Here is a 17,320-nt window from a genome sequence, read left to right on the forward strand (position 1 = left end):
CATACTCTTCATCAGGTCCACTGAATGTTTTTATTTCCATTTAAATGCTCAATAAGACTTTCATTGTGGTTCACTAGGGGATTCTTTCCCTTTTTTAATGTTCTGAGATGTGGGCTCACCCCTCCATATGCGAATGGTTCGTTCTAGCAGTTCCGGGACTGATCTCTCCCCTAGTTTGCCGCTCCCGCGGCTGAGGGCTGCCTGGGAGCCGCGGTGCATTGTGGGAAATCGAAAGATGGCGGCGCCCGTAAGGCGGACGCTGTTAGGGGTGGCGGGGAACTGGCGGCGGTTCGAGAGGCTCTGGGCCGGTAGTCTAAACTTTCGCAGCCTGGCTCTTGCAGCCGCATCCTCAAGCAACGGATCCCCATGGCGCCTGTTGGGCGCGTTGTGCCTGCAGCGGCCACCTCTAGTCTCCAAGCCGTTGACCCCATTGCAGGAAGAGATGGCGTCTCTACTGCAGCAGGTGGGACTGAGATGCAGGGTTCAGAGTGACGTTTATTCTGCGTGACTTTGAGCGAGTAATTTCACCTCTCTGAACTTAAGTATACGGTACTTATCCGCAGAATAGTACCTACCTTACTGACTTGGTTTGATACATAGATGTTCAACAAAAAGTGGTTTCTTTTCATTGGCCGTCTTTATTGTCACCTTAGGCAACTCTTTGGAGAGTTACTTCTTGTTCATGCAACACACTAGGGATCCTGTGGTGAACAAGAATCGGTCCCTGTCACTAGGAGTTTACAAGTCTGGAGGGAGAAAGTGTTTATGATGTGATGAATGTTAAGAAGGAAATACAAGAGGCGGTGGGCACATCTGTAAGATGCCTATGATAAGCCTGCTCTGTTTTACCTCATGGGGCTATCTGTGTGAGGGGCAAGTGAGGAAGCATGGGCAAAAACAGTATAGTGGCTGTGAGGGTGTGAAGTCGCTACAGAAAGTGATTGAAGGGTGAGATGTTTTTGTCTTGGTCTATTGAGAACGATAAACTTCTGTGCTTTTTGCTTGATTTATTCATTTATTCGCTCGCTTGACAAATATTCGTTACTCACCCTACAGATATTCAGTGTGCCCATAATATGCATCAGAGAGTATGCTAAGTGTTAGAGATGCTGTAATGAATAAGGCAGAAGTAGCTCTGGTTCTCAGAGTACTTCAGTCTAGTTGGGTGAGAGGATCAGTCAGTAAGCAAATAGTCATACAACGAAATGCAGACCCTGATAAGTGTTGTTAAGGAAAATACAGGGCACTGTAAGAGTGTTTAACAAATACATCACATTTTGATTTTATGGTGAGTGTCAAGGAATGTTTCAGGCTTTCTGAATACAGGTTTTTCTCTATATGAGAAATATCTCTCTGAGACAGTCCTATTTAAATTGAAGTCAGAAGGATGAGTAGGACTTTCCCAGAAGAAAGAATGTGAGGAAAAACATTCTAGGAAGAAGGAACAGCCTCTTGAAGGTCCCTGAACAGGAAAGTCCTTGGTGAGTGAGATTCTGATCAAAGACTGACATGACTGGATTGTGGTAAGTGAGCAGGCATTGCCCAACCCAGCTGTCTGTTTTTGTAGCAGTCTTGACCCCCAGTGATATTCTAACATTTTTGGCAAATGTAACTCAAGCCCAAAGTTCAGAGGACCTTTTTTTTCCCTCTGTTTCCTTTCTGCATGGTGTTTTGATTGTATATCTGGTTATGTTGGGTGATAAACTTCTCAGCCTGCCAAGTGTGGCATACCTCTATTTTATTCTTCCTGTTTTTTTTTTCTTTTAGTTTTGCCAGATTAAGGTAGTTTTTTGCCCTTTTAATTTTCCCAGATTGAGATAGAGAGAAGCGTGTATTCAGACCATGAGCTTCGTGGTCTTGATGAAAACCAGCGATTGGCAAAGAAGAAAGCCGACCTTTACGATGAAGAAGATGAACAGGATATATTGCTGGTGCAAGATTTGGAAGACATGTGGGAGCAGACATTTCTACAGTTCAAACCTGGAGCTCGCATAACAGGTTGTGATCCTTTTAGGCCAGCAAGAAGGAAGGGAAAAGGGGTATTAGGGTTCCCAAATAAAAGGCAGTTGCTTAGCCCCTGCTTTGTGTTTTAAGTAACAAATAATTTCATATTCTTTTCTCTGTTGCTCATATCTACCATAATATGACTTTAAAAGTCTGTCTTGTTTTCGAGTGAGAGGTAAGGGTATTGGAATAGACTTTTCTCTCAGTTAAACTTTGTGAATGTTATCTGTGTTTAACTCCAAGTTTGAGACTGAGAATGGGGCAATTGAAGCCTTTTTCCACTAATTCCTGTGTTTTATGTGAAATCCCTCTTAAAGCGGGAGATTGAGTTCCGTTTTCCTTGTTTCACAGATGAAGACTGAAGAACAGAGAGAGTAGGGGCTAGTTAAGTCAGTAATAGTATAAAAACCAATGAAGTAGTTGTGTTTGAATTAGTATGATCATTGTTTCTTTTTTGAAGACTCAAAATATAGTTTGCTATTCAAAGAAGTTTATGTATTGATTTCTTACCTTTTATTTTCCTCAGGATTGTGAGACTCTTCCCTGGAAGAGGTCAGAGCTAGAGAGATGGGTCAGAGGTGTAATTTGGTTCTAAGCTCTTTGAGGGCAAGGATTGTGGATCTTAAAGGAAGATTGTAAAACTCCAGGCTTCTTGGTTCTGGCAGATCACAGTCTTCTTACCTCCTCTGACCCCCTTTGCTGTAGAAGCTGATGAAACGAATGACCGAACATCCCTGAACCGGAAGCTAGACAGGAACCTTGTCCTGTTAGTCAGAGAGAAGCTTGGAGACAAGGATGTTTGGATACTGCCCCAGGCAGAGTGGCAGCCTGGGGAGACCCTTCGAGGAACAGCTGAACGAGCCCTGGCAACACTCTCAGGTGGGTTTTCTGCCTTCCTCTAAATTCCGCAAAATTCACTTCAGACTCAGCCAGAGGATTTACAGGCTGACTGGGGAATTGGATTCAGGGTGGGGGTGGGAAGGTTAATGGAAATTTTGAAGTTTATAAAAATTTCAGGCAGAAAAACCCAGGTAAGGATTTTTTTTTTTTTTTTTTGAAGACCAGGTGAGAATCCTTTGTTCCACTGAGATTTTTAAAATTTAGTACATTCAAAATTGATATTTCTACCATTTTCTCAGCCTGCTTGTCTTATCTTTGCAGCACTGCTTATTGGCATCACTGCTTGTCTATTCACTCAATTTGAAACCTCAGAATTATCCTTGACCTCATTCCTACATCCATAAGTCCTTGAGTCCCTCGTGATCTGTTCTAAATAGTCCTCTCTTTGTTTTAACAGCTTTAGCTGTGACCTTCTTCACTTCTCACTAGACTAGGGTTTCCCATCTTTGGCATTATTGGTGTTTGGGGTCGGATAAGTTTGGGGAGCTATTCTTGGCGTTACAGGATGTTTAGCAGTATCTCTGGCCTCTGCATACTAGATGCCAGTAGCACTACCTCATCCCCCGACCCCACCCCCAGTGCAACAACCAAAAATATCTCTAGACATGGCCAGATATTACCCGGGAGTAAATTACAGTGGTTGAGAAGCACTATGCTGAGCGATTGAATTAGATGCCAAGTAAGTTTAACCTTGGTTTTGTGGAGTGCCCTTCAATTCTGCCAAAATGAGCTTTCTGAAACACAAATCCCTTGTCACTTCTCTGCATAGAATTCTTAAAAGGTTTCCCATAAAAATTCTAAGTGTCAAGCATGGCCTGCACATCTTATTTGCCCTGATCCCAGTCTCATCAGTCTTCTGTCTTGCTGTTCATTAATGTAAAATTCAAGTTCAAACTTAACAAACCTTTTGCATTCCTTGAATAATATGGTTTTTCATGTGTCTCTGCTTTGGGGCCTGCTGGTCCCTTATGAAATACTTTACTCCTTCCTGGCCTGACTGCTCAGTTTTTAAAACAGCTTATAAATTATATGTTACATGTTGAAACCTTTCCTGAGCCTTCAGGAAAGACAGAGCTACTCCTCTCTAAGCTCCCATAGCACTGGTGTGTGTCCTTATTCCATTTATACAACAGACATATAGGGTGTCGGTGATGAACGGGACACGACCCTACTCCCTAGGAGCTTGTGTTCTAGTGGAGAACACATTCTTTCACTTATGCCATTGCACTGTAATTGTTTACTAACACATTTTTCTCCCTAGTCATAATTTTGACTTCCTTGAACATATGGGCAGTATCTGTTCCTTGCTCTGATCGTAGCTTTCAGCAAAGTACCTGGCACATAGGCATTTGTTGAATGTTGACTAAATGGATTTTGTGGTGCACAGCCACTTTACCTGCCCTCCCATCAGCACAAGTACCTGCTAACGAAATGTCAGCAGCCAGTGTGTGTTCCCTTGACTGCCAAGGGGCCTGTGTGGCCTGCAGGAGAAACATCAAGACAGAATGGAATATGGTAGGAGGAGAGGTTGCTGCTTTCTCCATCTCCTCAGCCATCACATAGGAGTCAGCAGCTGAGTTTCTTGCAAGGATCATTGTGTTCAGGTGCTCAGCCTCTCTTACCGTGGAACATTCACAACTGATCTTTGCTCAGCGCCCCCTTCTGTTTGCAGTGTGGAAAGGGGTTCCACCTGAGCACTATGCTTTCCTTTAAACATTGCCATTGTAATAAAAAAAGTAAAAGAAATATATCAAATATATTAAAAGACATATTTATGTTTAATAGATGCATATAAAATAGTGTATTGACTTATTACACGTTTACTAATCTGACAATATAAAATGGCAAAGAAAAGCTCAAGCACTTTAAGAGCATATACTGTATATTGAAAAAGTGAAAGTGCACTCCTTTCCTCCCCACTGGCTCCACACTTCCAGTATTTCTGCGAGATGGAATTTCTAGAGGTAGAATTAATGGTTCAAAGGTGTGCACACAGTTTTTGATAAGTGCAGCCTAGTTGCCCTCCAGAATGTATATAACAATTGATGTTTTCCAGGAGTGGTGTCTGAGAGTGCCTCTTTGTGTAAACCTCACCAACATATGAAATAGTTGCTTTTAAAATTTTGCTCATCTAGTGAGTCAAAATGTTCTCTTTAAGATTAGCATTTTCCTGTTTGCTAGTGAGATTCGCTATCTTTTCATATGTTTATTGGTTGTTTGTACTTCTTCTTTTGTGAAGTGCCTATTTAGATCTTTTGCTCATCTTTGTAATAAGCTGTTTTTTTCTTTTTAGTTTGTTTATATTTTTAATCCATCTCTTCCAGATTATAGAAAAGTAACATGCATTTATGGAATTAAGTTTAGAAAATTCAGGGAAGTGTAAAGAAATATGCCAGTACAATTCTACCACTCACAGATACCCACTGCTAACATTTTTTATTTTATGTGATCTCACACTATCTATACATTTTTCGTCTAATGCTAGTAGTGTTTTTTTTAACTTTTTAATATGAGAAAAGCAATTCACGTATGTGGTAAAAAAATTACCAGTGTCTAGTAAATGTAGTGTAAGATGTAATTTTCCTTTTTCAGAGGCAACCTCTATTAATAGTGTTTTTCTGTATCTCTTCAGAAATTCTCTATGCATATACAAATGCATAAATGTTTTGTTTTATTTCTTTCCATATAACGGAGCATGTATGTACACTGTTATGTGCCTTCCTTTTTTCTCATATACGCTTTTAAACATCTTTTCAGATCAGCCTATTAAGACCTATCTGAAGCTTTTTTAACACCAGCATACTGTTTTATAATATGTATGTACTGCAGTTTGTTTAGCCAGTCTGTTTTTACAAACAAAGCTGCAGTGAATATCCTTGTACACTCATCTTTGCTCATATGGGCAAATTAGTATATATCTGGTAGGATAAAAGTCTAGAAGTGGAGTTGCTAGATCAAAGGACATGTGCAATTAAATTGACACCTCTAGCCAATTAATAGCAGTTATACTAATTTATAACCCCTCCAAAATATGTGTGAAAGTACAGGTTTTTTCCTTATCCTTCACAAGCAGTGTACAGCTCAGTTTTTGAACTTTCTACTAATAATGATGTATGCTATTGTTTATTTCTTTAAATTATTAATAAGATTCAACACCTTTTAATGTATTTATGGGCCAGTGATATTTATTTTCATGTAAGCTTGCTATTCATGTGCTTGGTTCATTTTTCTTTTTAATTTGTTGTTTTTTTTTCCTCATTGGTTTTTTTTTCTTTTAGAGATAGAATCTTGCTGTGTTGCCCAGGCCGGCCTTAAACTCCTACCTCAGCTTTCTGAGTATCTGCATTGATTTTTAAGTGCTTCTTATACCTTAAGATATTCCTTTGTTGAATGTGTTGAAAATATTTTTCCTAGGTTGTCATTTTATCTTTGACTTTTTTTGTGCTTCGTTTTTCCTTGCAGAAAGATTTAATTTTTATGTAGACAAATATAAATCTTTTGTTTTTTGGGCTTAAAAATTTTGTTTCTTTCTTAGAAAGGCCTTGCCCTCTCAAATAATATGTTAAGGTTTAAGAAAGCATCCTACATTTTCTTTTAATGCTCATATGTTTTTATTGTAGTTAGAAAATACGCCCAGCACTTTGGGAGGCCGAGGCAGGCGGATCACTTGAGGCCACAAGTTCAAGACCAGCCTGACCAACATGGCAAAACCCCGTCCGTACTAAAAATATACACAAAAAAATTAGCTGAGCGTGGTGGTACATGCCTGTAATCCCAGCTACTCAGGAGGCTAAGGCATGAGAATTCTTTGAACCCAGGAGGCAGAGGTTGTTGTGAGCCAAGATTGCACCACTGCACTCCAGCCTGGGTGACAAAGCGAGACTCTGTCTCGGAAAAAAAAAAAATACAGAAAAGATTGGAAAATATTAAATGTCCGTGAAATAAACATCCAGAATGAACAAATTTTTTATGAAAAGTGAAAATGTCTATTGTTAAATCTTTGATCTATATGATATCAATTTTAATGTGAGGACTGAGCATGGGATCCAGCTTGGTTTTTCCTGTCTGGCTAGTCAGTTCTTCAGATGCCATTTAGTAATTAGTCCATCATTTTCCCATCCTTTGAAATGCTGGGGTTTTTAACCCTTAGTTATAGATTACAGATATTTTCTACTCATCTGTTTTTGTCTTTAACTTTGTTTATGACTTTTTTCATCTGGTAGGAGTTAAAACTGGAGTCCTTTTTAATGCTTTCCGTGTGACACCCTTTTTAAAGGTGGATGAACTTTGTTCTACAGACCAAATGTCCTGGTCCTTCACCAACAGATAGTGGCTGGGCTGAACGTAGAAACTAGGTGCTCTGACTCCCAGGTGTGATTGTAACTGCACTGTTGACTTTCAGTCTAAACACAGTAGCTTGGCACATGGGAATGAACCCAGTGAATCTGGGCCCCATGGGCCAGGAAGCATTTGGATTGAGAGGGGAGGAGGCTCTTTTCAGGAATGGCTCTAGTCCTATTCCTAGGGATTGATTTTACCTCAGGGCCAGATCTTGCAGAGACCCCCTATAATTTTGGGAGCCAGAGTAAACAGATGTCTGTATCCTTACCTTCCAATTGTGATTTTTCTTTTCCTCCCTCTTCAGAAAACAACATGGAAGCCAAGTTCCTAGGAAATGCACCCTGTGGGCACTACAAATTCAAGTTCCCCCAGGCAGTGCAGACAGAGAGTAACCTCGGGGCCAAGGTGTTCTTCTTCAAAGCACTGCTGTTAACTGGAGACTTTTCCCAGGCTGGGAATAAGGGCCATCATGTGTGGGTCACTAAGGACGAGCTGGGTGACTATTTGAAACCAAAATACCTGGCCCAAGTTAGGAGGTTTCTTTCGGACCTCTGATGGGCTGAGCTGCCCGTGGACGGTGCTCAGACAAGTCTGAAGCCTCAAGAACGTTGTGTGATTGCCTCACATTTGCAGGTAATATCAAGCAGCAAACTAAATTCTGAGAAATAAATGAGTCTATTACTGTGTTTGTCTCAGCTGATTTGCCCTTTGATGGTCCAGTGAAGAGAGCTATGTCTTAGGGTGTCTTTCCATTTTTTTCCCCAAGGTGATGATTGAATACTGGATTATATTACAGTGCCTCTCTGACTAACTGGGCCCAGGAAGAAAGAACAGAAGGAAATGAATTGACTTCCCCAAAGCCTTGAGTTCTATGAAAGCTTCTCTAAGCCCTTGTGAAAACACTAGTTCTATGTAGTTTCTTAGCCATTTCCAGTTTGTTTTTCCTTCCCTCTGTGCTTGATATGAAGGTGTTTTAATCTAGCCTGGGAAATAATCCTTCCTTCTTTCCCTCCTTTCCTAAAAACATTTTATTTTAAAAAGAATTTAGTCATGTCTTACCTTTTTGGAAACAGTCATGTAAAATGTGCAAGGTTAGTTTATCTCCGTTCTACAGATGGAGGAATCATGGCCAGGCTGTGACTTAGCCCAGAGTCATACTGCATGTACCTGTTGGTGCTAGAGGAGAACGCTGACCCCATGCCCCTTGCCTCTTTGGGGCTCTTGGCTCTTCAGTGTGTTGCTTGGGTCCTCACTGGTCCCCAGTGCCTGGCACATACAAGGCACTCAGTAAACATTTGTTAAGTGAGTGGAGGAGCATGGGGACCTCAGGCGTACCTTTGTCTGCCCAGAATAGTGGTTTTAGTCTGCAGTCCTGGATTCCCATGAGATGCTTCCTGGTTTCCTTTCAGATAGCCTGGGTTAAACAGGCTGTGAGCATGTGAAATGGGATTTCTCTGTATCAGCTGCAGCCTTATGTTCTTGCCCAGGATCGGGGAAATTGCTTTCTGTGATCAAAATTGAGGAGCCTAGTTCTGATATTCCTCTCCTAATCTTTTTCCTCCTGCATGTTTTCTCTCCCCACATGACTGAGGGGAGATGTGCCCTGGGCATAGGCACTGGTGGTGAGCTGCAGTGGCACCTTTGGAGTGAAGCCTGGGTGCAACCATAGGGCCGGGATGCACTTACTGGGTTTTGGAGTGACGTGTGTGTGAAATGTATTGCATATTCTTAGGGCCACGGGCACCTCTGACCTAGAAGGGAAGGAATCACCAGAGTGAAGTGGTGACTATTTTCATGACCATGCATGTCTGTAACAACATTGTTTTTTTTGGTGGGAAGTAGCATATATGCAGTTGGGAAATGGTGTCAGAATGACCCACAATTATGTTAGATTTTCTGCCAAACATTAATATTTTTAAATGATCAGGGACAAAATTGAATAGCTTGAAAAAAAAGTTGAAAATTTTCTAGAAGCACCTTCCTTTATTGCAAGTAGGGACTGGTTTAGTAGCTTCTAGAAGCACTGCTAGCCTTTCCATGATGTTCAGCTCTCAGGGGAAACTGTGAGTGGAATGGAAGAAGCTGTGAAGACACCTCACCCACCTTGTTTTAAAAAATTGATGAAGAAGGCCCTGTCCTGGATCACAGTTTTAATTTTGATGGAATGCATCTCTGCTAAGATTACATCTCAAAGGACCTACATCTCAGGAAGCAGTATAAGCCCCAGGATTTAAGGCTGCTGGGGACTGGTGTACAGGTGGTGGGGGTACTGCATTAGCATCATCATTAGGTTTCATTCTCTTTTGTTATTGCTCTGGTTACAGAATTCCATAGGTTTTGAGTGGTCTGCCCCAACCCCCTTTGCTGTTATTTTTGGAGTGTGATATTGCAGAATGCAAGATTTTTAGCATTATAGTATAAATAACTATATTTGCCGAGTGCCAGCTTGAATCTTCTACCGGCTGCCAAACATGACCAAAAAATTGTTTCTAGTGTATCCTTTGGCGGAAGATTGCCAGAGAACAAAATAAGAGGCGATGTTCTCAGTGTGGGAGGAGAGCGTAATGTGTGTGGTGCTGTGGGGATTAGGAGTTCCAGTTTGAAGTGTGTTTGTACAACCTAAGAGGAGAAATGCCACTCTGTGTGTGTGTGTGTGTGTGTGTATAACATGTACAACAGACCACCCAGTTCACTGTAAGGATCCTTCAGTTGTTAAGGTTTAGCCTCCACCTCTTGGTCCTTGTTTTCCCAAATGATTTCCAGTCTCCTGGTTTTCACCTTTGCTGGTTCTACAGAGAAAATACTGCCCTGCTTACAAACTTGTTTTCATGGTAACTTATTTTTAAGGATTACTTCCTGCTGGGCCAGTTCCATGCCTTGTATGTCCTTCTACACTTAACACTTTATAGGATAATTAGTTGTTAATCTGGCTCCTATAAAGGTTTATATCTTTATAAAGGATATAAAGATATCCCTTATCTGAAATGCTTGGGAGCAGAAGTGTTTCAGGTTTCAAGTTTTTTTGGATTTTGGGATACGTAATGAGATATCTTGGGAATGGGACTCAAATCTAAACATGAAATTCATGTATGTTTTATATGCATTGTATACACACAGGCTGAAGGTAATTTTATACAATATTTTAAATAATTTTGTGCATGAAACCAGATTTGTGTTAAGTACTTGATGTGTGGAGTTTTCCACCTGTGGTGTCTTTGAGGCCCTCAAAAAGTTTTGGAGTTTGGAGCATTTTGGGTTTTGGGGTTAGGAATGTTCATCTGTACCTATTGGACTTCAGAAATTGTGTACTAATTAGCTCCTTTCCCCTTGAGCACTAGACTTGGGGTCAGAAAACCTGGATTTGAATTTTTATGACCTTAGTTAAGTTACTGCTACTGTTGATGACAGTGTAGTGACTCCTGAGTGCCAAGAGCCGTGTGAGCACCCTTACTTCCAACCTATGTTGTTATTTAAACCAGCAGGGCAGGCATCTTTATCCCTATTTTCTACATGAGAAATAAACTCAAGTTAGTTAGCTTACTTAGAGTTACTTCCTAGTAAGAAGTATGGCCAGAATGCAAACCTACACCTGTATACAAAGGTGGTTCTTACCCCCCCCCGAGATGGAGTCTCGCTCTGTCGCCCAGGCTAGAGTGCAGTGGCCGGATCTCAGCTCACTGCAAGCTCCGCCTCCCGGGTTTACGCCATTCACCTGCCTCAGCCTCCCGAGTAGCTGGGACTACAGGCACCACCTGCCACCTTGCCCGGCTAGTTTTTTGTATTTTTTAGTAGAGACGGGATTTCACCGGGTTAGCCAGGATGGTCTCGATTTCCTGACCTCGTGATCCACCCGTCTCGGCCTCCCAAAGTGCTGGGATTACAGGCTTGAGCCACCACGCCCAGCCCAAAGGTAGTTCTTAATCTTACCTTTCTCATCTATAAAATGAAGATGATACTACTCAGGTAATGTGATAAGTTATGTGAGAGTACTTAGCACCATGTGTGGCTTGTTATAAACACTCAGTAAATGTTTCCCTCATTCCAACATACGTAGGCTCCTGAATTCTCCTTCATTTAGCTGTAACATCTTTAGCTTTTACAGCTCCCATTCTCACCTTTTCTAGGTTATACATTGTGGCAACCAAGCATTTCTGACCTATTTGGAAAGGGATGTGAGTAATTTGGACATTAATGGATTCCATCAGCTGATCTCAAAATGGGTGTGTGGCAGGTCAGTCCCATAGCCAGCCACAGCCAGCGGGTTGGGCATATTAGCTCTGTCCCACCCTGGGCCAGGAAATCCAGAGCCACTGTTAGGCACAGGCTTATGGGCACTAAAAACAATGGATTTGCTGACCCATTCTATTACCCCAACAGGGGAAAAGGAGTGCAGCTGAAAGGTCAGCAGCCCAATTATTGAAAGCTCACAGATCACTAAGCTTCAAACACACATAGCAAGATAAAGCCTGTTTGCCTGAAATCTCAGGGTAGCCTCAGCCTCTGCCCTTCTCCGCTTTATTTTCTAGAAGCCCATAGAGCCTGGATTATGGCCAGTCACTTGAGGCTATCATTTACCTTTCACCTGCCTTGGCAATTCGGTGCTTAAAACAGGGAGTGAAGGAGGAAAGTGTTCTCTCTGTGGCCAGAATAGGTGCTGTTAAAGGCTCAGGGATAGGTCCAGATAGCTGAATTACTGCTGTAGCTGAGGGGCTGGGGCTGGGAGGTCCCCTGCAAGTCAGGAGGTAGGTACCGCCAGGGAGGGTCTTACTAGCCTAGAGCAAGGCATAGGTGCACATGTGCACACATACATCCCAGCCACCCTAACCTAAGCCACTCTGAAGTGGGCCTGAGAAGCTGGCCCCAGGTTTTATTCAGAGGCTTTGGCAGTACAAACACAGCAGTGATTGCCCAAGTGTCAGGTACCAGGCCCCAGGTAGCTGCTAAGTGGCTAAGGTGGGTAGGGGAGAGAGACTCCCAGGTTCTCCTTTGGCCCATTAGGGTAAAACTTTCCTAATATAGTCAGATGAGGGCACTGAGGCTAGGGCCTTTGGGGATGACAGGGCTAATAGACAAAGTTGAGAACGCCCTGGGTCTAAGGGGTTTGGGACACACCTCCAGGTCAGAAAGCCTTGGGGTAGATCAGGCTGAGAAAAGGAGAGAGAGGATATCCCCAGACCGAGAAACCAGATGGGGGCCCAGAGTGGAAGGCAGCTGGACAGCTGGAGTAGGCTTATACACATGAGCACCACAAGGTGGCAGGGTTTGCCTGGCATCTGCTCTTCCGGAAGTAGGCTGTCTCTGGAAACCTTCACGGCGCCTGGCCTTAGGCTGCTGCCCTTGGAGAAGCTTCTTATCTCAGGCTGAGCAGAGTCCTTGGAGCTGGCTTGCAGCCAACCAGGATAGATGTGGGGCACTCATGGCCATCCACCTCCGTGCATCAGCTCCAGGGAATGCCACAGATAGACGCTGTGCCCTTGGAAGGGGAGGGGACCCAGACTGCCATGTGTTAGGACCACTTCATGTAGCCTTGTGCTAGGCCTGCATGTCCACAACATAATCTGACTCACCTAAGAATTATGTTGGTCCTGTGTGGCATTTTTAGATCTGCAGACAAACTTGGAGAGGGGAGGAGACCCTGTGAAGATCTCAGTCAATGCTTGGCAGAGCCAGGATTTGAACCCAGAGCTATGTGATTCTAAAGCCACCCATTGTCCCATGTTTCCTGGACCCTGCCTTTGGATCATGGAATTCCTGAACTGGTCATGGAGGAGCAATCTGCAGGCTCATGGACCCCTTGGAAAGCCTGAACTGGGGTGATTTGTGAGAACATGAAGAGGATTGACGTGGAGAACAGTGAGGCTGAAGGGATTGAAATTATTTGAACTTGGAGAAGAGAATGATGAGAGTCATGGTTTTTGAGTGTGTATATGACTTACACAGAGGATGTCGATTAGTCATCTTGGTCTGAATTAGAGGAAGTAAGCAAGCTTTAAAATGCAACAGTAGGAATTTTGAGAAGTTACACATGGGAAGAGTTCCTTGACATTTAGGATTATTAAATATTAAACTGAATTTTTTTTGAAGATGCTACTTCTTAGTACAAAAATCAACAGTTAAAGCTCAATTTGGGAAAGCTAATTGGTAACAGTCGGTGAGAATCTCCATGAGTATTAAAAATAAAGAACAAATGCCATTAAAAATAAGGTCAGTTCTAAATAGTCCAATAGATTCGTCGTTTTCCGTTTGTCAATCACCTTACCACATTTTCTACAAGATAGTAAATCTTGATGACAAAGAAAAATCTCAAAGAGAATTCTTGAAACATCCTGGTTAACCCTTCAACAAATATTTGTGGAGGAGGTTGCTTTACAGCCAAGCACTCGGAATAAAATGGAGATCAAAATACTCTTGGCCAACATCTTCAGTTTAGTGCTGAGGGTGGGGGTGGGACCACGCCTGTCAACAAGCCAAAGGGAGCTGTGCTGTGCTCCAGCCCTGTGAGGGCCTCAGAGCAGGCCTCAGAAGAGAGGGGAGGGAGTCAGGGAATAGAGGAGAGTAGGAATCACATGCACAAAGCCCAGAGAAGCCTAGAAGAAGCTCTGTGGGGCTGGAGTGCAGTGCACATGGGAATTACTTTACAGTGTTGTAAGTTCTTAACTGTCCAAGACAGCTCAAGAGTAGTTTTGTCTGAAGGCAAGAGAATGAGTTCCATGATGTCTTGTGCAGAATCACATCTTACCTGAGGGGTGGATTCTAAAGTCACTGTATAGGTCACAAATCATCTATGACTAAAGTTACCACGGAAATATCCTTTAGAAATGTAACACATTGGTGACTGGCCAGGCCTCTCTGGGAATCCAGCATGGCCAGTGTTTCTTCTAGAGGTGGAACCAATCATGATTTATTTGGATGAGCACAAGATTAACCAGTTGGCTTGTGTTTAGGGGCCATGGTGTAGAAAATACTAAGATTCCTATCCCTGTCCCTGAAGGGCAGTTGACTGCAGGTCTGTGCCCCATCCCTCAGAGGCTTGAATGGAGCAGTTTGGGGGAATATGAAAAGGATTCTGAATTTCACCAAATGCGAGATGTTCGCACAAAGACAGACATTCAAAGTCCTAGATGGAGTCGCTTCATCCATCCCAGGCTAACTCCAGAGCAGGAGCCCATGAAAGAAAATAGTGGATAAAAATGCCTGCACTGTTTACAGTATTGTTTGTCTCACCTTTAAAATTCCTGCTGTAATAGTTTGAATTTATAAAAATCAAACGTGTATATGATGGAATTCTGTAGACTCCATAGTATTCCTTTGGTTCCTAGTAGTTTCTGTAGCACCCTGCACACTGCCATCCACAACAGCTAATTATCCAGCAATGAAGCTTGTATTTTAACGCATGCATGCAAGGGAAGCTTAGCCTCAAGGGTGGACAAATTCCCCCCCCCCCCTTTTTTTTTTAAAGGAGAGAGATTTGGGTTTTGGAGAAGTTGTTAAGCCAACAATGGGAATGATGAATGATTAAGTGATTAAGTTGGGTCATTCTAGCCTCAGCGAATAAGAATATGTGATTATGAGTAATGATTGTAGACTTTTTGTTGGGCACATAGATGGACTATGAAACCAGACCCCAAAATTTTGCTGGGCCATGGCTGCATCAATACAGTAATAATTTAACTTTTTAAGGTGGCTACTTTGAAACTCATTTGGATGAAAAAGTCTGTTTATTAGGGGTAAGTTTAGTATACATTTCTGTCCCCAACAAAGACAAATGGCCACATTTCCTTCCATGGATATAGGGAACATTTCTGTGCACTCTGTTCTTCCATCCCTGTGTCTTCTCACCAGACTCTCTCTCTCTCTCTCTCTCTGTCTCTGTCTCTCTGTCTCTGTCTCTGTCTCTCATACACACACACACACACTCTGTCACACACACACACCCCTTGGATGAATATCACATCACACGGCTCTGAACATTCACATCACACACACACCTCCTGAACATTCACACACATGTCCCCCAAGAGCTTTAAATATTCTCATCACATGCACACATAGCCTTGAATGTTCGCATCACACACAAACACTTGGGTGTTCGTTCCTGTCACACGCAGGTATAAAGCTTGTTATCCATCTGATACATACATACCCTTGAACGGTCACACTAAAACACACACAAGCACACTCTGCAGACATACCTTTGAGGCTAATACACATGCTTATTCTTGAGCATTCACATCACATGTAGGCTTGAACATGCACCTCACACACTGGGGCGTTTGCCTGTTGCTCTCAGATCCATTCCCTAGCCTTTCCCTGCTGTGTTTTGCAGTGCATATGTGTGTGTGTGCGTGTTGGGGGGGGTGCTAACCACTGCAAATTACATTTCTTAAACTTTTTTGCCAATTGAATTCCAGCTGGATTTGGCCATAAGAGGTACCAACAAGAGACTGAAAGGAGGAGCATCCAGGTATTTCTCCTCATCTACTCCGGGCCCAGCTCTGCTGGCAGCTGCCTTCATGATTCAAATTTCTGCAGGTAGTCGAGGCTCCTGGGAGCACCACGTCTTTCCCCAGCCCTGGGAATGGCAGTGACTTCTAACTTCCTAATCTCTGGGGTGTCCCACCATCCTCCGTTTTTATTTTTCAGTCTTTCCAACACCTTTGTAACTAGTTCCTTATATTAAACTCTGTCTTCTGAACTACCTGGCATGGCCGAATTTTTCCTAATTGGACCCTGACTGATGCTCAGCCAACGCCCACAGCTCACCTTATAATTTTCTCAACTCTGACCTACAGCCTTTCCTCCAACTGTGATCAGATTGTTATTGGACCAAATCCTGGTACAGAGTTTTCAGTATTTGTTGAATGAATGGGTACAGTGGCAACTCCCCCCCACCCACCACCAGTTCCCACTGTTCCAGGATTGTTCTAGATAGAGCTTGTTGCATCCCTGAGTCCATGAACTGAGTGGCTCCGGGACATCTTCATCCCTCTCCAGATGGATTACAAATGACAACAGTGATGACACTGGCCGTCTTGGGTAGAGCCCATTTGGAGAGTGGAGGGTGAACCCTCAGCTGAGTCAGGTCCTTGTGGAGACTTCAAGGGGCATCAGGCATAAGCAGATTTTGCAATAGTAGACCACATGTGGTCTCAGAAGCAAGGGGACTATCACTGCCTGGGATAAACAGGAAAGAATGAGGTCGTCTCTCTCCCCAAAAGATTAGGTGCATGTATGGTCTGAGGATTGGTCCTCAAATCTAAATTTCTGTCTTTGAAACTGACTTGGGCAAGCTGCTCTCTGCCTCAGCATTTATGCTTATAGAATTATGAGGTGCTATTACAGATCACTTATCCCTGTTTGCAAAATGCCTAAGGAACTGTTTGATCTTGAACAAGTTATCCACCCCCATGTGGGCCTCGGGTTTTTCATTGACAACATAAGAAAGTTGCATCCACAATCCTGGTGGGGACTGCCAGGGGCTGATAGATGTTGGCAATCAGGGTCGGTCCCAGGCAATACCTGTGGTGTCCACAGGGAGGCACCACACACAAATGTATACACGTCCCAGACCATCCAAGCCGAAAGCTGTGCTGCGGGTCCTGAAGCCCATGTTCCCCCTTCCCTCACCTCCTGGCATGTGAGCACCACTGAGTGGCCATCTGCCTATTACAAATTGAGTGAAGGCGTTGAAGGCCACTGCAAACATGCTGCTATATTGGGAGGCAGAAGTCACCAACCAAGTCATTAACACATTAGGGTGAGCTAATGGGATTAAGCAGAGTCATGAAGAGGGTGTGGGAATTCAGGAGAGGTGAAATGTGAAAGGGTAGACAGAGCCAGGAAAAAAGGTAGTAATAGCAACATCCTATCGTTTTCCCATGTTTTCGGTTTAACGTACTTTTGCTTTGAGTAGACTGAGAGGGTAGATTCTCTCTGTAGTCTGGCATCGTAATTTTTGTGACCCTCAAAAGATGCTGGAGGAAAGCAGGGTTGTATAAACCTCGCTAGGAGTAAGGGTGGTGTGGAGCTGCGGAAGGGATGTGCATGGCCTCGCCTCACTCTCGTGAGTGTGAGA

At 43.1% G+C, this 17,320-nt stretch overlaps 1 protein-coding gene across 2 annotated transcripts; it reads left to right on the forward strand.

Moving 5' to 3' along the window:
- The first annotated feature begins 33 nt into the window (after positions 1-33).
- Positions 34-16,547, forward strand: MRPL46 (mitochondrial ribosomal protein L46). Of its 2 annotated transcripts, XR_004431844.1 has the most exons (5): positions 34-463; positions 1,812-1,998; positions 2,710-2,883; positions 7,550-7,878; positions 12,972-16,547. XR_004431844.1 is itself a non-coding variant. In XM_033189100.1 (4 exons), exons 1-4 carry the CDS (start codon positions 128-130, stop codon positions 7,798-7,800), a joined length of 948 nt encoding a protein of 315 aa, XP_033044991.1. In that variant the 5' UTR covers positions 34-127; the 3' UTR covers positions 7,801-7,931. The 2 variants fall into 2 exon arrangements, 1 of the variants encoding a protein (XP_033044991.1); XM_033189100.1 differs by lacking the exon at positions 12,972-16,547 and having other exon boundaries at positions 7,550-7,931.
- Positions 16,548-17,320: the final 773 nt, after the last annotated feature.

The sequence above is a fragment of the Trachypithecus francoisi genome, unplaced genomic scaffold (assembly GCF_009764315.1).
Source record: "Trachypithecus francoisi isolate TF-2019V2 unplaced genomic scaffold, Tfra_2.0 Lachesis_group3, whole genome shotgun sequence".
Classification (NCBI taxonomy): domain Eukaryota; kingdom Metazoa; phylum Chordata; class Mammalia; order Primates; family Cercopithecidae; genus Trachypithecus; species Trachypithecus francoisi.

Coding starts and splice junctions, on each gene's coding strand:
- MRPL46 (XM_033189100.1), top strand. CDS start 128: ATGCGAATGGTTCGTTCTAGCAGTTCCGGGACTGATCTCTCCCCTAGT. Junction 1,999..2,709: donor ACCTGGAGCTCGCATAACAG/GTTGTGATCCTT, acceptor CCTTTGCTGTAG/AAGCTGATGAAACGAATGAC. Junction 2,884..7,549: donor AGCCCTGGCAACACTCTCAG/GTGGGTTTTCTG, acceptor CTCCCTCTTCAG/AAAACAACATGGAAGCCAAG.